This window comes from Calypte anna, chromosome 3, assembly GCF_003957555.1.
Source record: "Calypte anna isolate BGI_N300 chromosome 3, bCalAnn1_v1.p, whole genome shotgun sequence".
In the NCBI taxonomy this organism is placed as follows: domain Eukaryota; kingdom Metazoa; phylum Chordata; class Aves; order Apodiformes; family Trochilidae; genus Calypte; species Calypte anna.
In genome coordinates, this window is record NC_044246.1 from 86,651,809 (window position 1) to 86,676,133 (window position 24,325).

The window sequence follows — 24,325 nt, forward strand, 5'->3', positions numbered from 1 at the left end:
TTATAACCGATCAAGTCAAGGTAAAGATTTCAAGTGAGCTTTGATAATCCTTGCCAAACTTAAAACCTGCTTACTAGGGTCAGTAAAGAATTGGAGCTAATGCTGCAACTGCTCACCAGAAAAGCACTGTGGTAGGCTATGTAACTTGCTTCAGAAGAAGCTAGATCCAGACCTCTGATCTTTTAGCTATTATATATAAGGCATACATCACATGGTTTCTGATAGCTGAGCTTATTAAATGGTAGGAGTACCTTGCTTTCCTCCCTTTCTTCCTTAACCTGTCCCACGTAATCCCTCACAGCATCATGCTCTATCCCATTCTCTTCTGCCTGCTGCCTTCCCCTCATTCTTTTTGTTCTCTATTTTCCCAGCTTTATCTTCAGCTCATTCCTTGCTAACTGGCAAGAGCAATCCATAGTGAAGCCAGCCTAAACAGAAACCACTGCAGGCAGCTGGTCTTATCACTCCACAGCAGAAGTTAGTTTGTACTCAAGGCATGTTTTCTGAACTAAAAGTTTTCTGAACTGAACCAAGGTCGGTTCTCTATGAAGTAGATCCATACCCTCTGGAATCCCAGTTATCCCATGCTCCTGGAGACTCTGCTTTCCTCCAAGGCCAATTCCTTGATTTTACTCTGGGTTCCCTCTTTCTTTTATTGTTACAGAACACCCTAAAGTCTTTGCTTTTCATCCCTCCCACGACATGCCAGTATCCCCTCTCCAGTATTTCAGAAGCTACTTTTCTAATCACATCTGACATGTTTTTCTTCCACCACCTTCTTCCTGTTCTCAGCTGCTTACCACAAACTACTTGGCCTTGTATCTATTCTACCTGTTTAGTACTCTCCTTGTTTCTACCTCTCTTCTAAGCCCTATTGCTCTCTACAACTACCTGAAAAGAGGCTGTAGTGATGTGGGTGTTGGGTCTCCCATTAAAAGTGACAGAACAAGTGAAAATGTCCTGGAGTTGTGCCAGGGGATGTTTAGATTGGGTATTAAGCAAAATTTCTTTACTGAAAGGGTTGTCAAGCATTTTGACAGGCTGCCCAGGGAAGCGGTTCAGTCACCATCCCTGGAGGTATTTAAAAGATGTATAGATATGGTGCACAGGGACATAGTTCAGTGGCGAACTTCATAGTGTGTAGGTTAACATTTGGATTTGAAGATCTTTTCCAGCAAAACCAATTCAATGATCCTTTCTTCTAAAGCAACATTTTATTTCCAATACAACATATTAAGCTGCTGCTTCCCATGTTCAGTTAGCAGCAGCAGGTTAACAAAGAAACCCCTATGTCTGCAGTAAGGAAAGGTACAGTTTGGGATCCCTGATGTTCCTCTACACTTGGCTTTCCTTGTATCCAAATTAGAGTGCAATTCAGAGCACTATGTTCTGAGGTGTTATATTTTGGATATTTGAACTTAAGACTGAAAAATAAGGCTGTCACCTTGGCTAGCATGGCACATTCACTTGACTTAACAAATTAGATGGACAACCAGTTACAGAACGTTTTGGTTTTTAAAGTCAAAGCATATTTTTCTAGGATTACTCTTTAAACAGTTTCCATTCCATAAAACAATGTTTTAATGCTCATTATGACATCACTTTTCAGCACTAAGATTATTTTTTTAAAAGGAGCATATTAGGGAAACAAACAAAAAAATAATCTTGTTTTGCTTGAAGTTTGTCAAACCACGTGAAATTACAAGATAACTGATAGAATGCATTCAGTGCAAACACTTTTTTCTATTTGAATATCTAAAATGTGATGTTACTTGACCATGAGGAATCCACCAGCCACAGCCTTGGGGGCACTCTGAGGCCTAACCATGGTTGTTTTCCCTTTCTATTCTATATTAACATAATTTCTAAAAGTAATAAACTTTGTTTTAAAACAATCACTTACGCTAACATTTGAGGTTTGGGGGAGCTTTCATACCAGGAAACAGATGAAACTGAGCTATAGGAAGTGCTGCCTGGCTGTTGTGTGATTGCATCAGATTTATTCCTTGAAGAACAGATAACATTGCAAGGAGAGTCTCTCAGAGAAGAGGGGAAAGACAGACAACCAGGAGCGCAGACAGGAGGCACACTCATTCCATCTCGCAGATGCCCACTATCGATCCTTTCGGATCTTGGGGCTGTTTCTCCTGCTGAGCCATGATCCTGGACAGCACTGGAAGCTCCATCTAATATACTATAGTCTGTTTCTTCATAATACCCGTTTTCAATCATTTCTTGATCTTGATCTTCCTCTTCTTCCTCATCTTGTTGGGAAGAGCAAATAATTTGCTTTTCATATGCTTCCTTTTGTGGGCTAACAGGGTTGCTGCTGTCCATAGGCCAAATATCTGAAATATCTGTGCTGCTTCGAGAGCCAAAATAGTTTTCAACAAGTCCTTGAGTTACTATGTCAGTACTACTGGTTGGAGAAGGATTATCTGTACCAGTTTCTGTTTTGGCTACTGACAGTTCTTCAGTTGTCTCCTTTAGATCTAAAGGCTTGTCACATTCTCCTTTGTTTGTTTTCTCAGCTTCGAATACCACATTTACAGGTGAAGAACCTGAAACAACAGATGGCTCACCCATACAAGAAACTTCCAAATGCAATTTAACTGTTTCTTCTCCAGTGTTAAGGTGCCTTTCAAGGTCATGAGAGTCCAGACAAGTTGTGCCAAGGTGTGACTGTGGGCTGTGACTTTTCACATCAGTAGGTGTATCCTCATCTGAAACAACTGGGGGTACAAGATTTTTTGTTCCTGAGAGCAAGGAATGTACAGACTGAGTTTTGTTATCCGAGTGCCCTGAAAATACAACACACTGTTGCTGCAAACTGATGTTTGATTTTTTACTGTCATCACATTTTGGGAAATCAATTGCTCCAAGATCCAATACCGTTTTACTGTCACTTAACTGGCATTCAGGTACAACAGATATCTTTGAATTCTCATCAGGTGACAGTTCATCATCATCTGAAGGCAGAGAATTTATGGATGTCAAGGATGACTGTATTTCACTTACAGCGCTGGTACTCTCAGTGCAATGGCTTTCTATTGCATTTTTTATAGCACAGTCTGGCTTTAGTAAAAGCTGAGGAAATGCTTTTTCACCATTGTATGGACTTTGCCCTTGAACATTTTCAAAAACCTGATCAGGGTTGGGGTGAGTTGCAAAAGAACTTGGTTCACTTTCTACACCTGAATCTGAAAACCTAGAAGAGGCATATGTCACACTAACATCTGGTAATTTAGTCACATCTCCACTTGTAGAAAGCTGACTTTCTTTTGTAGAAAGAGTAGGCTGATTATTTTTCATTTTTGTCAAGCTGTCATTGGTATGTTGGAAGTTTCCTTCTTGGACATCTTCCTTTTCAAGCACTGGTTCCTGCTCTCCTGAATTCAATTTATTTCTGGATTCTGAAGTCTGAATACTGGGTGCCTTCAAATTCTCTCCTTGTACTCCATCTAGCGGAAAATCAGCCCAGGATCCAATGTGAAGAGTTACTCTCTCCCCTTGACAGAGATTCTTATCACTTGGTTTGACCTCAATAGTCCTGACTCCTGAGGAAGCTGGTTGGGCTCCATGACAACCTCCAAGTGTATCTCTGGGCTGTAGAGCACTATCTGCTTGTAAAGTTCCAGCATCTGTCTGGGAGATAGTAAGTCTACCAAAAAACCCCACATCTTCACAGTGCACAGGGCTACCCGGACCTGGCTGGCCACCTTCAATCTTGGCAGTCTTTTCCTCAGTTCCAGATGGCAGAATTGGAAGTTCTCTTTGACTTACTTGCCTGGTGCAGGTCTTTGTATCACAAGGAAATCCACCTAATTTAGGGTCCAGCCCTTCATTAGCAGCATATGAAGGCCTGCCTTCTGAGCTTCTAGAGGCATCTTCCAGTGCTGCACTTTTCAAACATTTGTAGCCTACTAAGACTACAGAGTCCTTAGAGTTCTGTTTCACAACTTTTTTTGCATTTTCAGGTTTCATTGTTTTCATGAGCTTAGTTACCTTAACTTTGGATTTATTTGCATCTTCATTTTTCCCTTTCAAAGTTTTTATTAGCGTCTTTTCACTCTCTGAATGCCAAAGGTTGGAGGCACCTGCAGGCCTTATTTTCAGTTCTGGGCTGGTAAAACCCGCTACAAAACTTTCTTCAGCTTCAAATTTATCCACTTTACTGGACTCTGACCTTGGAAGACTCTGAACTACCAGCCAGGGTACATCCAGATCTTTCACCAAAAAAAAGCAAGGAAAAAAAATAAGAAAAAAAGATTGTTTACATCAAGATTATGCAAGTAACTGGAGCTATAAAACACTATTAATTATAAAACTTTTCACATCCTCAAAACTCAAACTAATGAAACATTTCCTAGCAAACAAATGTACTGTGAAGCCAGTAAAAAGGTTAAAGAAAAATATTTAGGTATGTATATTCTTTGTTAATTTCTTCAAAAAAGAAACCTGCACATGAAGTGGGTTTACCTTCAGTAATTGAATCTAAATATCGATCTTCAAAGATTATGGGCAAGGAGTTCATATCTCCATCTAGTTCACTGCATTCAATAGGGAGGGGTGGAAGAGAACTGCAGAAAGAAGTGTTTTTGATAGCTGCACACATCTGTAGATGACTTTGAGCACTGAAAAAGAAGGAAGTAGTCATAAGCGGAAAAAAAAAAGAACTATTTACTTTTACATTAACAGAAATTAGCAGTATTATAATTTACTTTAGCGGAAGCTTTTCTACTAATTACTTAATAGCTTTAATAATTATTTAGTAACTTATATAACTTTCATTAAAAAGCTTCAAATATATATTTAGAATATAATTTTCTCTTGAACTTCTTATCTAAGTATTTTTGCAAGACAGTATTTCTACATAACATTAGCAGTAGAATAACAGTACTACATGCTACATACTGTGCACTCCAAAAGGCTACTCACTGCAGTTCTTGATAGGCAAGGGCAGCTTGCCTGGGATGTTCAAGACAAAAGAATGCTTCTGCAAATCTGCGCACCTGCAAGATCCAAATGAAGTCAGAGCTTACTTTATATTACATATTATTTTTTAAAATATAGGAGCATTGCAGTGTTAATACTTTGTATGTATTATATATACAGTAAATTTAAAAAGCAAAAAAATAATTTTTCAATGTGCTTAAGAAAAAGAAACAACTCCAAACCACAAACAGCAAAGCCTCAATTTCCAACCTCCACTAGAAACCTAAAGTCCTGTCCTAAAGTCCCAATTTCCCAGAATTAAATTTACTGTATTTATGAAATTAATCTCAGCAATATCATCCACAAACAGTGAAGGAAAATGCTTTGAGTAAAAAAAAAACAAACACAAAGTTTGATACTTCTTTGTAAATGCAACTTCCATTCTCAGCAATAACCAGACACAGCCACAAATGATGCAATTACTTTCCTTCAGAAATTACGTTAGGAGTTTATGTGTACACACATGGGATTAGAAAGTATTCCTCTCTGTTTTCCCCAATCTTTCCCCCTGAAGGGGAGAAGATTCTTATACAAAAGACTTCAAGACAATTTCACAGGTTAAAAACTACATTTTAGAGCACCTGATAATGAAGACTGGTCTGGCTGTAATTCTAAAATAAGCAATGAATTAAAGATTCTATCAGGTAATAGGAAATAAAATAGTAACAGCAATATTGACCAATTAGTGCATGTCTGTGGTTCAAGCCAAGAAAAGGATTGTTTTCCAAGAGGCAAGCATGGTGCTTTTGACTTAGGGTAAAAGCAATCACTATCACATAGCATAAGGGGAGTTATATGGAGACCAGAACTGTGGAATTCTGCCACTCTTTTGAACAGAAAAAGAAGGATTTTCTTTTTTGTTTGTTTGCAATAAATCCCATTTGTAATTAAGTAACTCCAGTGCTTTTGAAGAAAATCTGATTACCATCTCCAGACATCTCTTAGAGTAACAGTAACAGCATAAAACTAATTGAAAGAAAGCACCAAAAGCCCACATAAATCAATATTAAGGCGAGAAAAAAACCCCAAACCAACAACAGTTTATTATGCTTAGTCAGTGCTTAACAAACAGAAGGACTGAGGCATTTGCTAGGATGCTGTTAAACAGACTCGGCAGAACAGGAACAACTTCCAGATGGTGCTGGTGACTCAGGCGCTACCGACTTGGGCAGACTCCACAATGACTCTGCAGGAGGAAACTGGATCTGCTACTCCTAATCCCTATGGATTTCCCAAAATTATGGTTTTTATGGTCCTCCCAATGTACACAGAAAAGGAGGAAAACTAAGGCAGAAAAATTACTGTGGAATTGCTACTGAGTCACTGCACACTCCTAAGTAGCAGTCTGAGATCTTAGCTCTCATTTATATAATATAGATATATATCTATACATACACACACACATATGTTATATATCTTTCAGATATATATTCTATGATATTAGGACTAGCCAAACTGAACAAAATAATGTTGGAAGAGCATGTTCAGACCTACCAGAAGATGTCACTATGGAACAAAATGGTGAACTAGGTTAGTGAGCAAACTTTTCTTAATTATCAAATAAAATAGTCCTATCAGTTTTTTCAATAAAATGTAGTTGTCAACTTTAATGTAGCTGATGAACATGTAAAGTGTTTCTGCTTTCTTTACATAGTGCTTAATAGCAAAAATAGCCAAAGTATTTGAAAAATCTAAGTATTTAAATGCTTAAGTAAACTAAGTAAAAGAATAATTTTAAATACCTAAACTATATTACTTCATTAGAAGTTTATTTTCTAACAATAATAATTAGAAATACAAGCAACTGTGCAAAGAGGGTTAAAGTAATTTGACCAGAGATGACAGGCATTTCTAGTTGGTATTTTAACACAAATATCTAAACCAGTAAAATGTGTGACTCCCTAAAACAGAAATTTCCCACAGAAAAGTTTCCTGTGGAGCATATAGTCTATAAATATTGCAAGATGAAAAGGTAAAATTAAAAGATAATTAGCATTAAGTAGAGTATCAATCTCCAAAATAAAATGTTGATTTAGAAGAACAGAATTTTTTATACTACAAAAATTTAATTCCAGAAAGGATAGTTATTCTCTCCAGAGGAGAATTAGCAGGTCATCTTCCAAATCTCTACTAAATTCACTAACTAGAAAGTCTGCATTATTTCACATGTGACAATAATGCCTCTAGTGAAACATGATCATTTCAGGTTTCCCCAGAGAAGTTTATATGAACCCTCAGAGTATAAATTATCAAGGGAGTATTAATAAAAATTACAAATTATTATAATAAGCACTAAAAAACAGGATCCAAAATCAACAACCAAACTGGCTCTTAAAAACATCAGGGCTCAAATTTATTATCTCTTCAATTTAAAGGTTTACTGAATTTACAGATTACTGGCTCCTGGTCTACTGCTATGTGGGAAGCCCAGTGGAGCTATGTTGTTTTGCATATACAATAATTATATATATATATGTAATTTTAAAGTATAAAAGTATAAAATTTAAGTATAGTAAAGTATATGTAAAGCATTTGCATGAGCTCCTCACATCCTGGAGTTAAGAAAACAAGTGTCACATTTGCAGATCAGTGTTTGTAAAATCAAGTAAAAAACACATTGCTGGTTCTCTGTAAGCTGGCTCAGGTAGAACTTTCTTCTTGATGCCATGTTATTGGAATTTCAGAGTCAGCCTGCTTGCTCTTCACTATCAGGTGCTAAAGAAAAGGTAAGTTTAAGATTACCCACATCTTGCACCTCTTTTAGTCTTTGATGTTTGAGTAGATAACATAGTATCCAGTAACCACAGCACTCAAGAAGACTTAGCAATTAGCCACTTCTTTCAAAGATAAAATAAGCTCAACTTTTTCAATTATAAGAGTAACCTCTGGGCTCAACTTAAAAAACTTGTAAGCTTCAGAGAAAAGTAAAGTTTAATTATTAAAATTATTAATTATTAAAATTATTAATTATTAAAAACAATTAGGTTATTGTTATTTAAAGTGGTAAAATTTTATGTCATGTGCTTGAAACAAGTTTTTTTATGCATACTGACACAGAACAAAAGAAGCGAACTTTACAGCAACTGGAACTGGGAAAACTGCAAGTGCAAAGTCAATTTTTATTTTTTCTTTTAAAAAAAGGAGTAATTGAACTCTTACTGAAAACTGTAAAGCACCACAGAAATACTTATAATATGCAGAATATATAAATTCCCATAACTATAATTCACTTTGATTTACATTGCCTAGAATAACCACAGTTTAGCGTTAGGATCAGATAAAAATTAAAGAATGATATTTAAGAACCTAAGTACATCTCATTATTAGTATGTATTTTTTAAACATTGCATCAGTAAGAATAAAAATTAATACTTTTTTGTTTGATTAAATGTATATTTTGTAGAAACAGTAACATACCAGCAGCTGAACACAATTGCAGATTAAGCAAGACAATGTTCTTTTTTCATACCTTCCACCAGTTAACCTGAAGCATTCCACAATTTACACAAAAAGCCCAGAAGGGTAAGATTCTTAGAAATCCTGTAAAATGATCATACTTTCCTATGGCTAGCACATCTAACAAATAAGCCTTGTGTTGCTTCCTAAAAGTTCCATTTATTCTCCAGAAAAGGCAATTCCATCATTTACACTATGATTCCCTCATTAAATGATGTGCTTTACTAAGTCTGTAAGGCCACAGTCTGCATCCTTCACAATCAGTTTCCCCTCCAGAAACAGAACAGAAAGGGTTTTTATTAAAGAAACAGAAATGCTGGGGAGACACATGAAGTACCTGAGAACCAAAGCCTTAAAGCAGCCATTGTTTGGGATTGTGACTATGACAAAGCACTGATAACATGTTGTCCTTAACCAGATTGTCTAACCAGCTCTCTGCAAAAGGTTTTACAAGATGCATCTCCAAATAATCTCCTATTATGACCTACTCTAAAACATGTGTGAGAGATAATGCATAGATTGCAATGTCAGACATTAGAGGTGACAGGCTACCTGAAGATCAAGCTGTGTGTTTGATGAGTAGGGGTCACTTTTTAAAAGCATCACTTTTCATTTGTTTTTGTTTTAATGAACTCGGGTACTCACTATGTATATTTTTACACGTACACACATTCATGTGAGATGATTTCCATTATATCTCTTATTTTCTAAAAATCTCATTTAAGAGCTTTTTCAAAGCTTATGAATATTATAAATTTGTTATTCAAAAGGAAAGTACATTTTGTTTTCTGATGTAAACAGGCAGCCTGCTAGTGCAGTAGAGAAACAAATTGCAGGGTGGGCACTAAGCATGCCTCCTGCAGAAAAATACACTATTACCCACAAATACATCTTATTCCACAGACTTCTATTTGCATTCTGAACAGCACTTCTTATGCAGAAAATCAATGAATAAATTGGTTCATACACATAAATAATGTATTTCATGTATTGCATATCAAGAATAAGTTTCAGCAACATGTTATGGAAGCTAACAAATGAAATAACAATGTCTGTCTTTATGATTCCAACAAATTTTCCCAAGCAACACTACAAATAATGGGAACTGGAGTCTCATTTGTATATACATTTCCACAATCTGTCCTAGTAAGAGTATGAATGTACTAGGGTTCATAACACCAGAGTTGATACTTACCCTTAATGTGTGATGTTCTTGTGCTAGCAATGCTGTGACCTCCTCTTGTAAGGTAATGACCTCCAGAAATTGCCCCCAGAGAGCCATTAGAAGTGAACAAAGTTGAGCAAGATTCATATTTATCAGTTCTGCCAGTTCATCAGGATTTTCCATTTTCTGAAGTTAGGAAAAAATATTTACAAAATTAAAAAATGAGACTGTGAAAGTACAGACAAAAAACTAAGGAAGTAGTTTATATTAGTATCTTATTTTAAAAAGCAACTTGTAATTAGAACTTAGAACCATTAGAACAACAATTTTAGAGCCTGACTATAAGGATCAAATTAATCTATGTTATTAATTGAAACTGATCTATGTCTCAACAATAACATTGGTTTATGTTGCTCTGAAGAGGGGGAAGAAATTCTTATGAGAACCATTTAAAAGACGAGAGAGGAGAAAAGGCAAAAACATAAACATACTTTAGCAAGCTAAGGGAGATGCTAACAAAATTCATAGAAGCTATATAAAAGTAAAAAAAAAAGTTTATAAATTAAGTAAGATTATTAGTTTCCCATGGAGACCCAACTGTGCTATTTCCCTTTATACAGCTCTGTTTCCATTTATACAAATGACATCTTTTTAAAGCCACTATTATATTGCCTTGCAGTTATACTCCTACTGCAGTAATGGAAGGTAAGTTTACTATACTGCAAAAGCTGGGCATGTGGCCCAACTTAACAGCAAAGCATAGACAATCTTTCAAGAAGTTCTAAATCCTGTGCTTTAAACTTTGCTGTCACAACTAAATTATAAACTAGCTGGGGCTAGTTCTGACTACGGAGGGAGACAAATCTAAGTAATCTGAATTATTCAGTATTTCCTTGAGAATGCACAGTAATCATGAGGAGACAGACACAGCACAAGTCTTTCCAGATAAGAGCATGGCTTGGAGTTCCTTCTTTGGTACAACTGACTACCACTTCTTAGATCTTCCATAACATTATTAACTGATACCACCAAAACCAAAGAACTCAAACTATAAATGCAGAAATTTCAAAATGTGAACCACCATTTTAGAATCTCCAGTTTCATGATATATAAAAGTTGCCACTGCTAATACCAGCATGCTGAGCCATTAGATCAATAACTATGGTTTGCAGTCAGCTGAGCAAATTTTTTTTGAATGAGGGAGAGCAGAAACAAGTGTTGGCCAAAACCAGACAGGATGATATCACTGAAACAGAGAGCTTATTCTCAAGTACCATACAAAATGAGTATACTCTACTATTATAGGTTTTTCATTTAATTAATACATGAAAAAAAAGGAAGTACCTTTACTTCTTCACACAATTCTGTAAGACGAACTTCTACATCTATGTTTTCTGGAAAGAGGAGAGGACATATCCATAAAAACATACTTTCCCAGTTGCAGAGTAAAACCAATTATCTCACAAAAAAATTACAAAACATTAAATGGAAAGAGCCCATCAAATACAGCTTGAAGACATATTAAGTGCCACGATCAACTTTAAATCAAGTAAATTACAAAATCCCATTGAAATAATTTCTTAGTAATTTCTGAAATTGTGGGCAGAATATGATTAATAAAAAAAAGTTTGCAGTTAAGTATAATGATCACGAATCACGTTATCTTGTGATTTTCCATTCAATATTGTACTTGAAAATACTGTAACTTAGATGATACAATTTGCAGATTACCCATTGAGGGCTGTCATTAGCAATGTCATCATTCACAACCAAGGTAACACAATTCCTTTTTTAACTCAGATTTTCTAGAGACACCTTATTTCAACACTATTTTTCCACAGTACATTATTTACCTTATTTGTAGTCTGCATGAATATAGATACAAAAATTAAACAGTCTGATGAATTGTATGTTAGTTAAACAAATCTTTTCATTGATCTTTATCTCAATAGCTCAATATTAAGAGCTTCCACGGCATGGCTGCTTACACTGGCTCTGTACCTTAAATTACTTGTAAAGAAAACAGACTTATTCCTTCAAGTAAGATGTTTTTCCTTGTTTATCTTTCCTATTCTACTCAAGGAAATCATATCAATTAAATAATAACTTAGTACTTTGTCTTGATTTCCTTCCACATTTGAGGTACAAGTACCACGGTAACAATTTGTAAACCCAAGACTTGTCTGTAACAAATATTTACAGATAAATTCGTTTTTGAAACACAGTAATAAGGAAATAACCTACAACAACAAAACATGCCTTGAAACCCACACTAATAAATTTAGGATATACATAATTAAACAAGGTTTACAGATTGACAATGATGTATTTACTCAACTTGCTTTCAAATGATACCACCTAGATTTGGTAAGTTTATGTTGATTTTCAATTAACTGTATCCATTATACTTAGGTTTCAATTTAATGCCAAAGAAATTAGCTTGAACAACTCAAAAATTCTGAGAAAATATGCAAAGTGCAAACATTCATGAGGTTCTTAGAAACAGGTGAGAAAATGTTTTTGAAAGAAACTACATACACCTATAATAGGTAAAGAATACTTGATAACTATTCTGAAAATATATGAAAACAATTTAAGATATGGTACTACTTTGGGGACACAATATTGATCATTTATCTTGTTTGTCACTCTGCAATTAAGAATAGGCTTTGAACAACATCTGAGCCTCTGAAGTCTAAAATTATTATGGAAAATCCCAAACTACGATAATATACCACAAACAAAACCAGAGTAGACAGTACAAGATAAAAGGAAATTAAATACTAACATTCTACAGTAGTAATCTGGGAGATTTTTTGCTGTCCTTGCTACAAAATAGTTTGTTTTTTTTTAAAAAAACTAAGATTATTAAAATGATGACCTACCATTTTATTCATTTCCCATCACTACCTTCCTTGTTTTTTAACAGCACTTCTGTCTTTTGTCCAGCATTAGGACAAGACTGACACTCTCCAAAGGGAGAATTGGCCATTTAGATATGGACAAATGCAACTTAAGCTTTGAGAATGTCTAGTGTGCACTTTAGAAGAATTAAGCCTTGAGATACCAAAACCTATCCGAAAGATTTCTCATGAAGTAAAGGTATTGCTCTTTAATGATCTAAAAAATTGAAACTGTGAAGAATCACATGAAAGCATCCCTCTTAGCTATTATGTTTAAATGGTGATGACTACTCTTCAGTCACTCTTTATTAAACAGAACAACACTGAACAAAAGCCAGTAATTATTTCTCATTTTATTATCTATATTCAGCCTAGAAATAAGTTGCTCGATTCTGCAGATTTATCAGAGTTCACATCAGACCTTCACTATGGCTGAATGGTGAAGTAGTAGTGTCCCTGTTTACAGAAAGAATATAATATTTTCTATTATTAATAAGAATAATAAGAAAATTTTATATTACAAATAAAAATCTGAGGGGTTGTATCACCTGCTTTGAAAACATACCTAGGTAGGCGTCTCTCTGGGTGCGTGGATATTTTCTTCTGAGAAGGCGTTCATAAAGGACCTGCATGCTGGCCTTGGCTATTACAGGGATTGCACACACATGACTAGTTACTACACTCCTTTTTTCATCTGTGATTTATTATTTGCCTAAAGTTAGTAAAAAAACCTTACTGATAGCCTACCAATTAGTGCAGTTAGATCAGTACATGAAAGCATATAATTTTAGTGTAGTTTCTAGATTAAATATCACTTGTGATGTACATTAAGCTAGCATTTTTTATTTCCTGAAGCCAGTTATACTTAAATACTGAATTACAGCTATTGAGTCCAACAGCTGTCTGCACATGCTTTTGCAAAATGTCTGTCTTGTGTTAAAATTATATGACAAAGCAACAGCAAAGCAAATAGAAGAAGCAAAATTAAAGATACAATAATTTGAAACAAAAGAATGACAACTCTGGGATTTAAATAGGACTTGAGAGTTCTTTCTACAGAGCCCATTTAAACTTCACTATAAAACAGTTCATTTACTTAAAAAATAAAAATAAATACAAACAACAGCTGTGTATTTTGTGAAGCTTAGAGAGCATTGATTACTTTATAGACATCACAGAAATACAGATTTTTCTGTATACTGTTTATGGATTTTAGAAAAATTAGCATTAGTGGCAAGCATTAGTTATTTTTCATGAGCAAAAGGTAATAACAGCATAATTAATATTCACATTATTAGTCGTTATTTATTGGGACAGTTGATATAACAATGTATATACAAAATTACTGAAATAAATGAAAGAAAGATTAACAAATAAGAAAACAAAAGTAATTCTTGCAGAGACTTAAAAAGTAAAAAAAAACCCACAGGGAACAAGCTGTCAGGATATTATGCACATGAATGTTTAATGTAAGTAGTAATTTTCTCTTCTTGTATTTATTTTGAGCATTTCTGTTCAAGCTTGCATTCCTAAAGGTAAACTACATTACCCTTAGAAATGACAAAAGGTCTGACTCAGGCTCTACTGAAACTTATGAAACCGTGGTCCAAAAGATACAACCCAACTATACAACTCAATTTCTGGCTTTCTTCTATTAAATACGTATTTTGTAGGAATGTTCTGGGGGAACTGAAGTTCCTCTCTGAAATATTTAAGTACCCAGATTTAGTCTAAGACTATCCTTGCAACAACAATAGTGCTAACAGATTCTATTTGGGAAAAAAACACATTTTGTCTGTAGAAGGAAGAGGAAGTGTTGTTATTTCTTTAACAGGGTATTCCTCTCCTTATCAAGATTAAGATAACTGACACAGAAAATGCTGCAGTAGCATTTTTGTTTCTGTAAAGAAAAAGCTTCTGTTTCTGGTATTTTTCTACGCACAGATTAGTAACACACTCCCTTCTTCAAGAATAAAATTTAAAAAATAAATAATAATAAAAAAGCTTTGTATCTTATAATAGAATAGAACTGTTTGGGTTGGAAGGGCCCTTTAAAGGTCATCTAGTCCTATCCCCTTGCAGTAATCAGGAATATCTTCAACTAGATCAGGTTGCTCAGAGCCCCATTGAATGTTTCCAGAGGTGGCATCTACTGCCTCTCTGGGTGACCTGTCCCATATTCCACCATCCTCATTGGAAAAAATTTCTTCCTTATATGTAGTCTACAATATATAAGTGACACATTTATGTTTGAATTGCTAATCATTGCATTTTAAGAATAGTTTCCATATCTCTAATTCCAATTTAGTGTTTCATAATTGACATTGGTAAAATTAAATAATACAAAAATCAATAAATGCTGTCTACAATCAATATAAATTGCAAAAGATTAATTTTTAGATTTAAATAAAACTTTACATGCCTAAAAAGGTATAAGAAGAAATGCTAAATGATACTTTATAATACCAATGTATTTTCCTTTTTACTTTCACTGCTCTCCTAGTTCACAAGGCGAGGACAAGCTAATATACATGCATTCTACAGAAACCTAACATACATGTCCATACATTACATTTCATGTAATAGTTCTGCAGTTACTTTAATCATATGTAGTTACTAGAAGCCCTCACTGCCATAGGACTTAAATTTCTTTCTATGAGACTGTCCTTTAAGAGTTTAATTTTAACCTTTTTTCAAGAAATAGCTTCCCTGAAAGCATATTTTAACTACTCAGTTTTATAGACACAGTTCTTGTCTATTTTATATCTTTTCCTAATTTCATGTCAGACTATTTTCTAATTCAGTTTACAAACTGAGCCAGTAGGAATTTCTTCTTGTAGGTCTTTTTTTCAGTTAATTATCCATTGCAATAGTCCTTGCAAATGAAAGGTTAGAGAGTTCTCATTTATATGAATAGACAATGTTTCCTTAAACAAGTGCAGCATGCTCCTTCAATTAAGAGTTTCTCTATTTTTGCACCACTAAACACAGTGATCTGAAATAACAAGAAAATCAAGACCAACAAGAAAAAACATGTTTGCATAAACTCTGTTATACCCTCATTTTATTAGTACTATGACAGTACTTGTTTTCTCTTTGTTTCTTGAGTTATTAAATTCCAGCTCAGTTCAAGCAAAAAGATTTTAGATATACAAGGTGTATGAAATTGATATCAGTTTAGCCTAGAAGAAGGGTATTCTTTATAATAAACATTGACAAGAAAGTGATGCTATTTTATTCAATTCAACATACCCAATTCAATTCGGTGAGAAGAGGAGAGCTCCTTTGCTATCATAATAAAATAGCTATGTAACCCTTTGAAAGCAAGCAGCAAACTGGCACAAAGCGTATAGTGAAAATTATAGGCATGGCTGAGGAAAGACTCTGAAACAACAAAACTGCAACCCTAAGAAAAAAAAAAAAAAAAGATGAGGTACATTAATTCTGTACAGTAAATGAAGTGTTATCAGAATAACAAAAAAGACAAATACACAAATTGCCTCCTCATGAACTGCATCCATATTTTTGTTATTTTCAATGGATTGCAGTATCTTAAAAACACAATTAAACGCTAAAGGCTGTTATCTTTCCATCTCCATCTTCCTGAAGTATGTGACACAGCCTTTTGTAACAATTTTTCCAATTTCCCGTGTCAGGTAGCACACCACAGTAAGTCAAACAAAATTCACTCTTTATCAAGTAGCAATTCTGAAGAAAAGATAACATTCACACCACCCAACATAATAAAATGTTATATTGATATATTCTTACATCTGCTGATAACTGTTTTGTGTAGTTATTGCCAAAGACCACACTTTCAAGAGAAGGAATCACAGAGTCCCTGTTTTGTGCTGGTGCATTCCTGTTCAACCACGTATTCTTCACCGGGCGAGGGAAACTGCAAAGAACACAAATGAACTGAGAATTTGAACATACTACAAGTTTCACATCTATCCTCAAGACTTCATTTTACTTGAAAAGTTGTAGAAAAAGGGTTCTCAGTAATATGCCGAGAGTTCCTAGCATAGTGGGCTGCCCTTTGAAAACCCTCATGATGGCCCAGGTGCCTGTTAGTCTGTGGTACTGCATTAGGGGAGCATTCCTCATAATTTCTGTTGAAAGTGCATCTCCAGCTAGTCAAAGAAATTTAAGAAATAATTCCACTCAACTGTTCTGTTGCTATTTCTCATCATGAAAATCAGCAGCTTCTGTGCCATGAGACTGCAGAAGCTCTTCCTCATTATTTCACACCTCAACTAATTTAAACAATATTCCTGAAAGTTTAAGCCATACAGAGGAATTCTGAACTGTAACAGGTTAAGTGGTATTCACTGTCTGCCAACTTTGCTGTGGGGACTTCAGCTCCTAAAAGTGAAGTATTAGCAAGCAGCTGGAAAACTATCACACTGTTTGCTGTTTTCCTAAGGGATGAGTGACCTCTGACTACTGAGGAGGAAAGCCCATCCTGAACCCCTGGGAGAACAGAGCATTCAACAACAACAGCCATGTGAAGATACATTGGTAGAAAAAAATCAATGAAAGATGAATGAACACAGAAAGTAGGGATTTTTAGATAATGGGTAGAAATAAGCAATGACAGGTTAATAAAAAGGGTAGACTGAACAGGACTCCAGGGATGTAACCAGTTATCTCCACTCTTTCAAGTGAAGTGTTAATGCTGGTTGGTTGCTCCCAAGCAAAGGAGAACCTGGATGCCACTCTGAAAATGAAAACACTCAAAAAGTGACACCCCCCTAGGAAAGGAACGGATACCAACAATGCAAGCATGACCCAAACAGAAGAGCAAACTGTCACCCAGGAAAGTCCAGAGGGAAGTCTGCAATGTTCAGATTTTTAAAGAAGAGATGCAAGCAGGATATGGATATGGCAACTGTAAAGTACTGGTTAAGTACTACAATATGGGCTAGTCCAGCTGAAATAAAACACTGTAAATTTGAAAGCTTCTTCCCCTCCTCACCCCAAACTGATTTAAAGGACAGTTTGTATCCTCAAAATACTTTTATGGATACCAGTAACATTCTACTCTGAAGATCACTGAAGAAGCATGGAAGCTGCTGTTTCCTTTTATTATCTCCTTATATAAGTTATATTGAGGTTTATATATAACCAGACCTAAAACACATCACCAAAACAATACAACATGGAATGTTGTATTCCAGAAAGGAAAAAAAGCCAGTTGAATGCTCCAAACCAGTATAGCTTACTGCACAGAACAGCCATCTAACATACACAGAGACGTAACTTTCCATGTGAAGACAGGGACAAGAAGAGGGAATGCGTTAAGATAAAGGTTTGGACATCTATGGTAAAGACTAAAGTTGAATATGAAGAACTTTAAGGGAAGTGCATGGTGTATTTGAAGACCATGAGGGAGGCAAAGATAGATAAGCTAAAGAAAAAGCTGAGTAAAGAACACTTCATATGTGTGACTGGCTGTTTGGCTCTTTTTAGCACTACTGAGACAGACAAGTGAGGTAACAAGATTGTAAAGGGTATACAACTCAATGAGTTAAAAAGCCTTCTGTAAAAATTAGGAAAAGCTTTTGTAAAGTGCAAAATTAAACTCTCCAATTCTGTTTACCTTAGAAATGGTAAGTGCTTCATTTACAGACATAATTGCTGTTACAGTAGGAATGAAAAACTGGAGATATATAAAAGAAGATGCCCATATTTGTATTAATGGCACCTATTTCAGTCACTAAGAGTGAGCAGCAGATCTTCCTGATCAAGAAATCTATAAATATTTATACATATAGATATACATGGATAGATACAGATATTTATACATTCCACCTCTTTTCTGGTCTTGGGTATTCTCCCTCTTCTACACTATATACTCTTATTTTTAACAAAAAAAAACTTCAAATTTGTTCAAGGGAACTTTGAAAACAAAAAGCTTCTCATTCCTCTGGACCCTGACTTCCAAAATCATTATGAAAAAAACAGTATTAGCCATAGACTTAGCTCAATCCTCAATACTCTATTTTTATACCCTTTCCACTTGACACTCAATAATTCATTTGCATTTCATTAACAAAAGATTACCTGATCAATGGCTGATGCAAAGCAACCAAAGAAGCGTGGACTATAACCGATATGACAGAAAGGTGGAAGTAATCAAACATAACGTTGACATAATGATGAAGGCCCCGGTGTAAGTTAAAGTGCAACTTTAAAGTTCGGCTACTAATTGGCTGCAGTGTGCTCAGGTCATCTGGTCTAAAAAAAAAAAAAAGTTAAAATAAAATAACAGACAATTAGAACAATCATATTTAAAGCGTAAATTATTAATACTTGATCAAGATATTGAATTAGCATAGGAATATAATTTGCAATGCAATGAGGTTTCCCCTGGCAAAAAAATACGAAAAAAAAAATCAAATGAGACAAAAAATCAGAATGAGACAAACTTGTTATGAAACCTTAACAGTGAGGCAATCAAATTATGAAATTTTAACAGACTTCAGTGTTGGATTTCTTTTTTTCCCTCATGTATGTTTAAAATGAATAGACTATATCTATACATAATGCAGATTTGATCAGTTAAAAAAAAGTTAACAGTATACTGTTGCTTTAATAAAATTTGCTATATTTAAACTTACGAATAGTCTGTATCCGTGAAGTGTAGATCTAACGTTAGCAGAAAATTCATTTCATTAAGAGACTCCTCAATCTAAAAAGAAATTGTAGAAGCATGAAATCTTTTCAGGTCCCTTATTTATACCAATCCAACTTGCATAAAGTGAAGGCTTAACTATCTGAACATAGTAAAGTTGAATGGCAGATTACCTTCCTCTCATCTAAAAGCATTTTTATTTTGAAAATCATCACATCGTTCACAGAAACTTCCTCATTTTTGTATAGAATCTGAAATGTTTTACTGCAAACTATATTGTCGTGGATTGAAGCAGGAAAGGCAAGATCTGCACCTGAAACAAGAAACAAGTATGAATATAATTGGCCTAGAAGCTGGAAAACCCAGAGCAGCAAATATGTGGAATTATCATTCCTATCACTTTCATAAGCACCGTTAAAACTGCAAGTGTTGGAGTTTGAAAGAGCACATTTTGTTTCAAAGAAACACCATACCGATATTTTTAATATAATTTACTTTTAATCTAAGTTCTAGACTGAAGAATTTTTGCTTTGTTTCACATTGGACTAAGACCGGCTACGTATCAAGAGTTCTAACAAAAATCCCAAAATTTGTCCTATTATGTGTGAAATAACACATAAAAAGAAAAAACTAATGTAAGTACCAACACTTCCTTATCATTCCTCTACAAGCAGGCACAGTAATATAAACCTCTTCCAGAACAGAATCTCTTAGAGATTATGTAAGGGGAGGGGGGTACAAAACATTTTTAAAATTCTTCTAAATCTTCTTTTTAAAAAAGCACTTCCAAAAAATCCACACACAAAAAGCCCCAAACCTGCAAAGTCTGCACTTTACAGATTTGGGGCCTCTCGTATAAAATCACCACATCTGGCAGATATCCCCCTCTATAAAATTCCTAACATCTTAGCCTAACTTCCCTTCTGAAACTAGAACCAAGTAAAAATACTGGGTTTTGCTGAAACGCTTCCATTAACATCATCATTTTACATGACCTGGACAAAATGCCTACAAAGGCTGAATCATTAAAGAGTAATTCCACTATATGTAAAGCCACTTTGAGCTTATATCCATCCATGCCATCTGTTAGAGGTGAAGGGCAGAGCAGGTATGGTTTCACATGATACGTAATCTGATACAACCACACAGCATCAGCAAAAGGGATCTCCAGTCTGATACAAAAGAAGTAACAGAGACATGCAGCTGAGGTCCCACTTCTTATGCAGCATCCAGCTCTGGGTTACAGCCCTCAGTTCTGCTGACTTCAGTGTAACCTGAAATGGCACCCTGAGAAGTGAGAGTCATCAAAGAGGAAAAGCTGACACTAGGAAAAGGTTGAGCAACATCTACAAAAGTCAAATCAACAAGGCAGAATTACTGTTTTTTAAGTCAACTATGCAATGACTGGCCAAGACTACTTCTAGGCTTCTATCCACACAGAAAGGCCATCTCAGCAATGGAAGAAAAAAATATAGGGGGGAGTAATTTATTCTTGCATCATAAAAAACTGGCATCTCATTTCAAATCTGTTGCTTTGGTTTGTTTGGTTTGGTTTCTTTTTCCTGAAAACTAGCCATGAGTTTCTGATAGGAGGAGGAACAGCCTCAAATCTGAAATTACTTCATAGAAGCTAAATTCTGAAAATTTTCCTTTTAGCTTTCTAGAGCATGACTACATCTCCCTTCAAATTACAAGAATGCCAGAAGACCTTCATAAGGCTGGAGCTAAAGCAAGTGGCTTCCCCTGTCTCATTTGTAATGACACTCACACTGGGTCCTGAGCAACTCAGTGAACTACTAAAGGATACAGGAAATAGAAATTGAAGAAAACTGGGTTTAAATTATTACAGGACCTCATGAAGGGCTGAGAAGGACTAGGCAAGGGGTGGGAGGAGACGCAAAGGAACAGAAAAAAGGGAAAAACTTAGACTGTATATTTGACCTAGGGAAATAAAAGGGAGATAAATCAAACTGTCTGTGGGAGAGGGGGAAAATAAAGCTAAAGTAAGGGAACTGTGGGTGACTTGTGCACAGGGTAGGTAAAATGACTTGGACTGGAGTAGGAAAACCATAACATTGTAAAAGGGAATGAGATTTACAACATGTAAGTATGGCAAAGACAGAATGAGAGATAAGACAGAAAAGTACAGGGAAGAAATACCTGACCAACACAGGACATAATTCTTAAGACTGAGAGTTGCAGGCTCCTGTCCAGCTTCCTCTATGATCAGCAAACAATAGACACTCTCAGATACTGGATCAGTCCTCTTAATGCTGGTCCTCACATAACCTAAGAGCAGTTATTTCCTACAAATAACAGCAGCCTCAGTAGCTGGCATCAGCTATTCCACCACCCTAAGCAGGAGAGCTGTTACTTAGAGCTACAGTGTCCAGCTCTGCTAAATTAAGCAAGGAACTGAAACAAATAGAAGGCAGAGGTTGCTGGCAAGACCAAGCACTATCATACCCACAAGGACAACAAACTGATGCCCTTTCATGAAACAACTTTCACCCTTCCCTCTGTTTTGCTGTGGCATAAACATTGCCATTAACCTGATAAACCAAGCAGAGAATAATCTTAAAAGGACCCCAGTTCTGGGGTTCAGAGGGGTTTGGTTTTTTGTAAAGTAACAGCTAAATGAGTTCCTCAGCTGAGCAACATGAAATGGAACTCCCTTTTTTTTTCCAGCAATATTAAATATTTCATTAAGCAAAATTCAAAAAGCACTGTCTCCTAGAAGGAAAGTTTAGCTGAGCTAAATTCCCTAAATTACATTAAACTTTGCCTTTGAACTGGAGTAATTTTAGTTCATAAGAACCATTTATCTATTCCACAGAAATCCAAGAAATATTCATGAAGCATGACTAAAATTCAGTAGCTAAACTCTTGCTCTGCTCAGAGTAAATTTTAAAATAGTCTCAAAAATTCAGGTTTCAGTAATCTTGTATCATACTTTGGCAGATTGTAGTAGAGTTTTCTTCCTTGCAATTCCAGGAACTCCACCTGAGATTTGAAAACTTAATTCATGTTGTGCTTTTCATATTTTACATTTATGCTGAGCTGTGAGCTTCAGAGAATGAGAAGTGCACTAACAGGTTCAGTTTGCCTGGACGAGGAAACCAAAGTGAGTGCCAGATTAAAAATAAGAAAAAAAGATGAAAGAGTGGGCAATTCTGTTCATGAGATCAAATAAATTTTCAACTTTGCCACCACATAGCAAGAGAGAAAGTTTTAATGTTTTCAAACAAGGAAGACTGGATCCTTTCAGTCTTAAGGAAAAAATGGGCTTAGTAATCTGAATAAGAGACTATATCTGAAGTCCTTCACCACTTTGAGAGTATCTCCTCATATTAGATGGCTCCTTGGCCAGCTTACTCTGAAACATGGAGAAGACTGAGCAGATCAATGGAAAAAAAAGAAGACATTAATATAAAGGAATCACCAGCAAAGGGAATTAATAGAGGAAAAACAGTGAAAAAAATTATGTAATAAACTTTTCAGTTTCATTGCTAAGAACAAGCTAGTTTTTCAGCAGGTCATCATGAAACAATTTATCTTTTTATTGTATTAATAATAAAGTTAAAAACACTTCTATATTAGTAATAAAAAGGTAAGACAAAAAGCATGTTCCCTTATTTAGCAAGGCAAAATAATGACCTTATTTACTGCAAGTTTTTGCACTTACCAGTTGCATGTAACAAGCTAGCTTCTAATTTGTGTGGAATTCTTGGAGGAATTTTCATAGATGCACGAATCTGGTAAAAGCTAAAGCAAAAGACAGTGATTTGCAACATATGCAGTACACTATTTATCATTTCCACACAGACATTAATACAATCACAAAGGCAGGAATGGGAGGAACAGGGCAAGGAAATCTGCAGAGCTTAAAACATCTTACTTTGACTCTTCTTTTTACACTTTTTTTTAAAATTAATCATTAACCAGAGTGACAGCCTAAGGTGAATAAGAGAAGAAAGGCTCAACAAAGAGCTAACCTTTCCATGACACACAGTATTCGGGCAAATATTTGTGAAAATACCTGGTAAATTACATTGGAGAACTGTTACAAATGAATAAACAGATTGTCACCTACACTACAACCATCTCTGAAGGATCTACCACGTAGCACATCTACAGGACTGCTAGAGACAATTCTGCCATTGAAGGAGCTGTTTGTGCTATTTGTGAAACTGTATCACATCCCTCTCTCTCCCTCCCAGGATGCCCTGAAAACCCCACGGCTTACCAGACAGTCTCTTCATTGCTTGTAGCCACCAGCTACAAAAAGTGCAAATAAAGAGTGACACTATGCAAAATACATTACTTGCAGTGTTAAAACACTATTTTAGTTAATAGTTAAAATTACTACTGCTTTTATGATACCCAAGGCAGGAGCTGCAGGCTTAAAGCCTAAAATGAAAACAAAAAAAGAAAAAGAGAAAAACCCAACACAAGTGCCTGATTTCTTTGTCTCTGCCCTCATCTTTACTTTTTGATCCTGTTCAGCTTCATACTGTTTCCTACTTTGATTTTCATCTGTGAAATCCCTAACCAGCACCCATGCTGATTTTATGGAACTCTTTACATGACACAAGCACCCATAAATACAGTTAGATGACGTGTTCTCTCCATCTCATCCCATCTCAAACATTTTTTGTTTGTTTAAAGGAGTTAGCTTCACCTCTTCAGTGATCTTATATAATTTTCCTCACAAACACTACCACCAAGGAAAGAGAAGAAGAAAGAACATTCCCAAGTAGCAGGAAGCTAAATCTGCCTTTTTAGACAGAAGCATGGTCTTAAATGGCCTGAGGACTATGCAGTCTACCCTTTGTATTTCACTCACAGTGTACACCCACTCATAGTCCTATGGTTTGTCTTCATCATCCTCACCACCCAAATCAGAACCGCTCTAATCTGCTGTGTTGTTCTGATTTTAGCTTCCAGCACCTTCAAGTCAAGCTGACCAGACAGGAATTTGCTAGCAACTGATTGCAACTTGTATTAGTCTAACAATCAACTAATTAAAAAAAAAAAAAGTATCTTAATTTAATCCTCCCACAAAATGAAAAAGCTTTAGTCTGTTCAAAACTATACATCAAAGAATGCTTTATAACAGAAGCTACTCAATGAACATGTGATACAGCTAGAATACAAGATGACAGCAAA

General features: G+C 35.4%; 1 protein-coding gene across 7 annotated transcripts in view; it reads right to left on the bottom strand.

Moving 5' to 3' along the window:
• FAM135A (family with sequence similarity 135 member A) overlaps positions 1–24,325 on the bottom strand; it is an 86,736-nt gene that overhangs the window by 24,131 nt on the left and 38,280 nt on the right. For all 7 annotated transcript variants that reach the window (XM_030447397.1, XM_030447393.1, XM_030447392.1 and 4 more), the window contains 12 exons: positions 22,842–22,921; positions 19,330–19,469; positions 19,143–19,213; positions 18,586–18,759; positions 16,291–16,417; positions 15,772–15,925; positions 13,085–13,162; positions 10,961–11,010; positions 9,647–9,802; positions 4,939–5,012; positions 4,480–4,634; positions 1,904–4,226 (listed from right to left, as the gene is read on the bottom strand). In XM_030447397.1, the coding sequence (XP_030303257.1) occupies positions 1,904–4,226; positions 4,480–4,634; positions 4,939–5,012; positions 9,647–9,802; positions 10,961–11,010; positions 13,085–13,162; positions 15,772–15,925; positions 16,291–16,417; positions 18,586–18,759; positions 19,143–19,213; positions 19,330–19,469; positions 22,842–22,899 (3,560 nt within the window). In that variant the 5' untranslated portion in view covers positions 22,900–22,921. The remainder of the gene's footprint in view (positions 1–1,903; positions 4,227–4,479; positions 4,635–4,938; positions 5,013–9,646; positions 9,803–10,960; positions 11,011–13,084; positions 13,163–15,771; positions 15,926–16,290; positions 16,418–18,585; positions 18,760–19,142; positions 19,214–19,329; positions 19,470–22,841; positions 22,922–24,325) is intronic.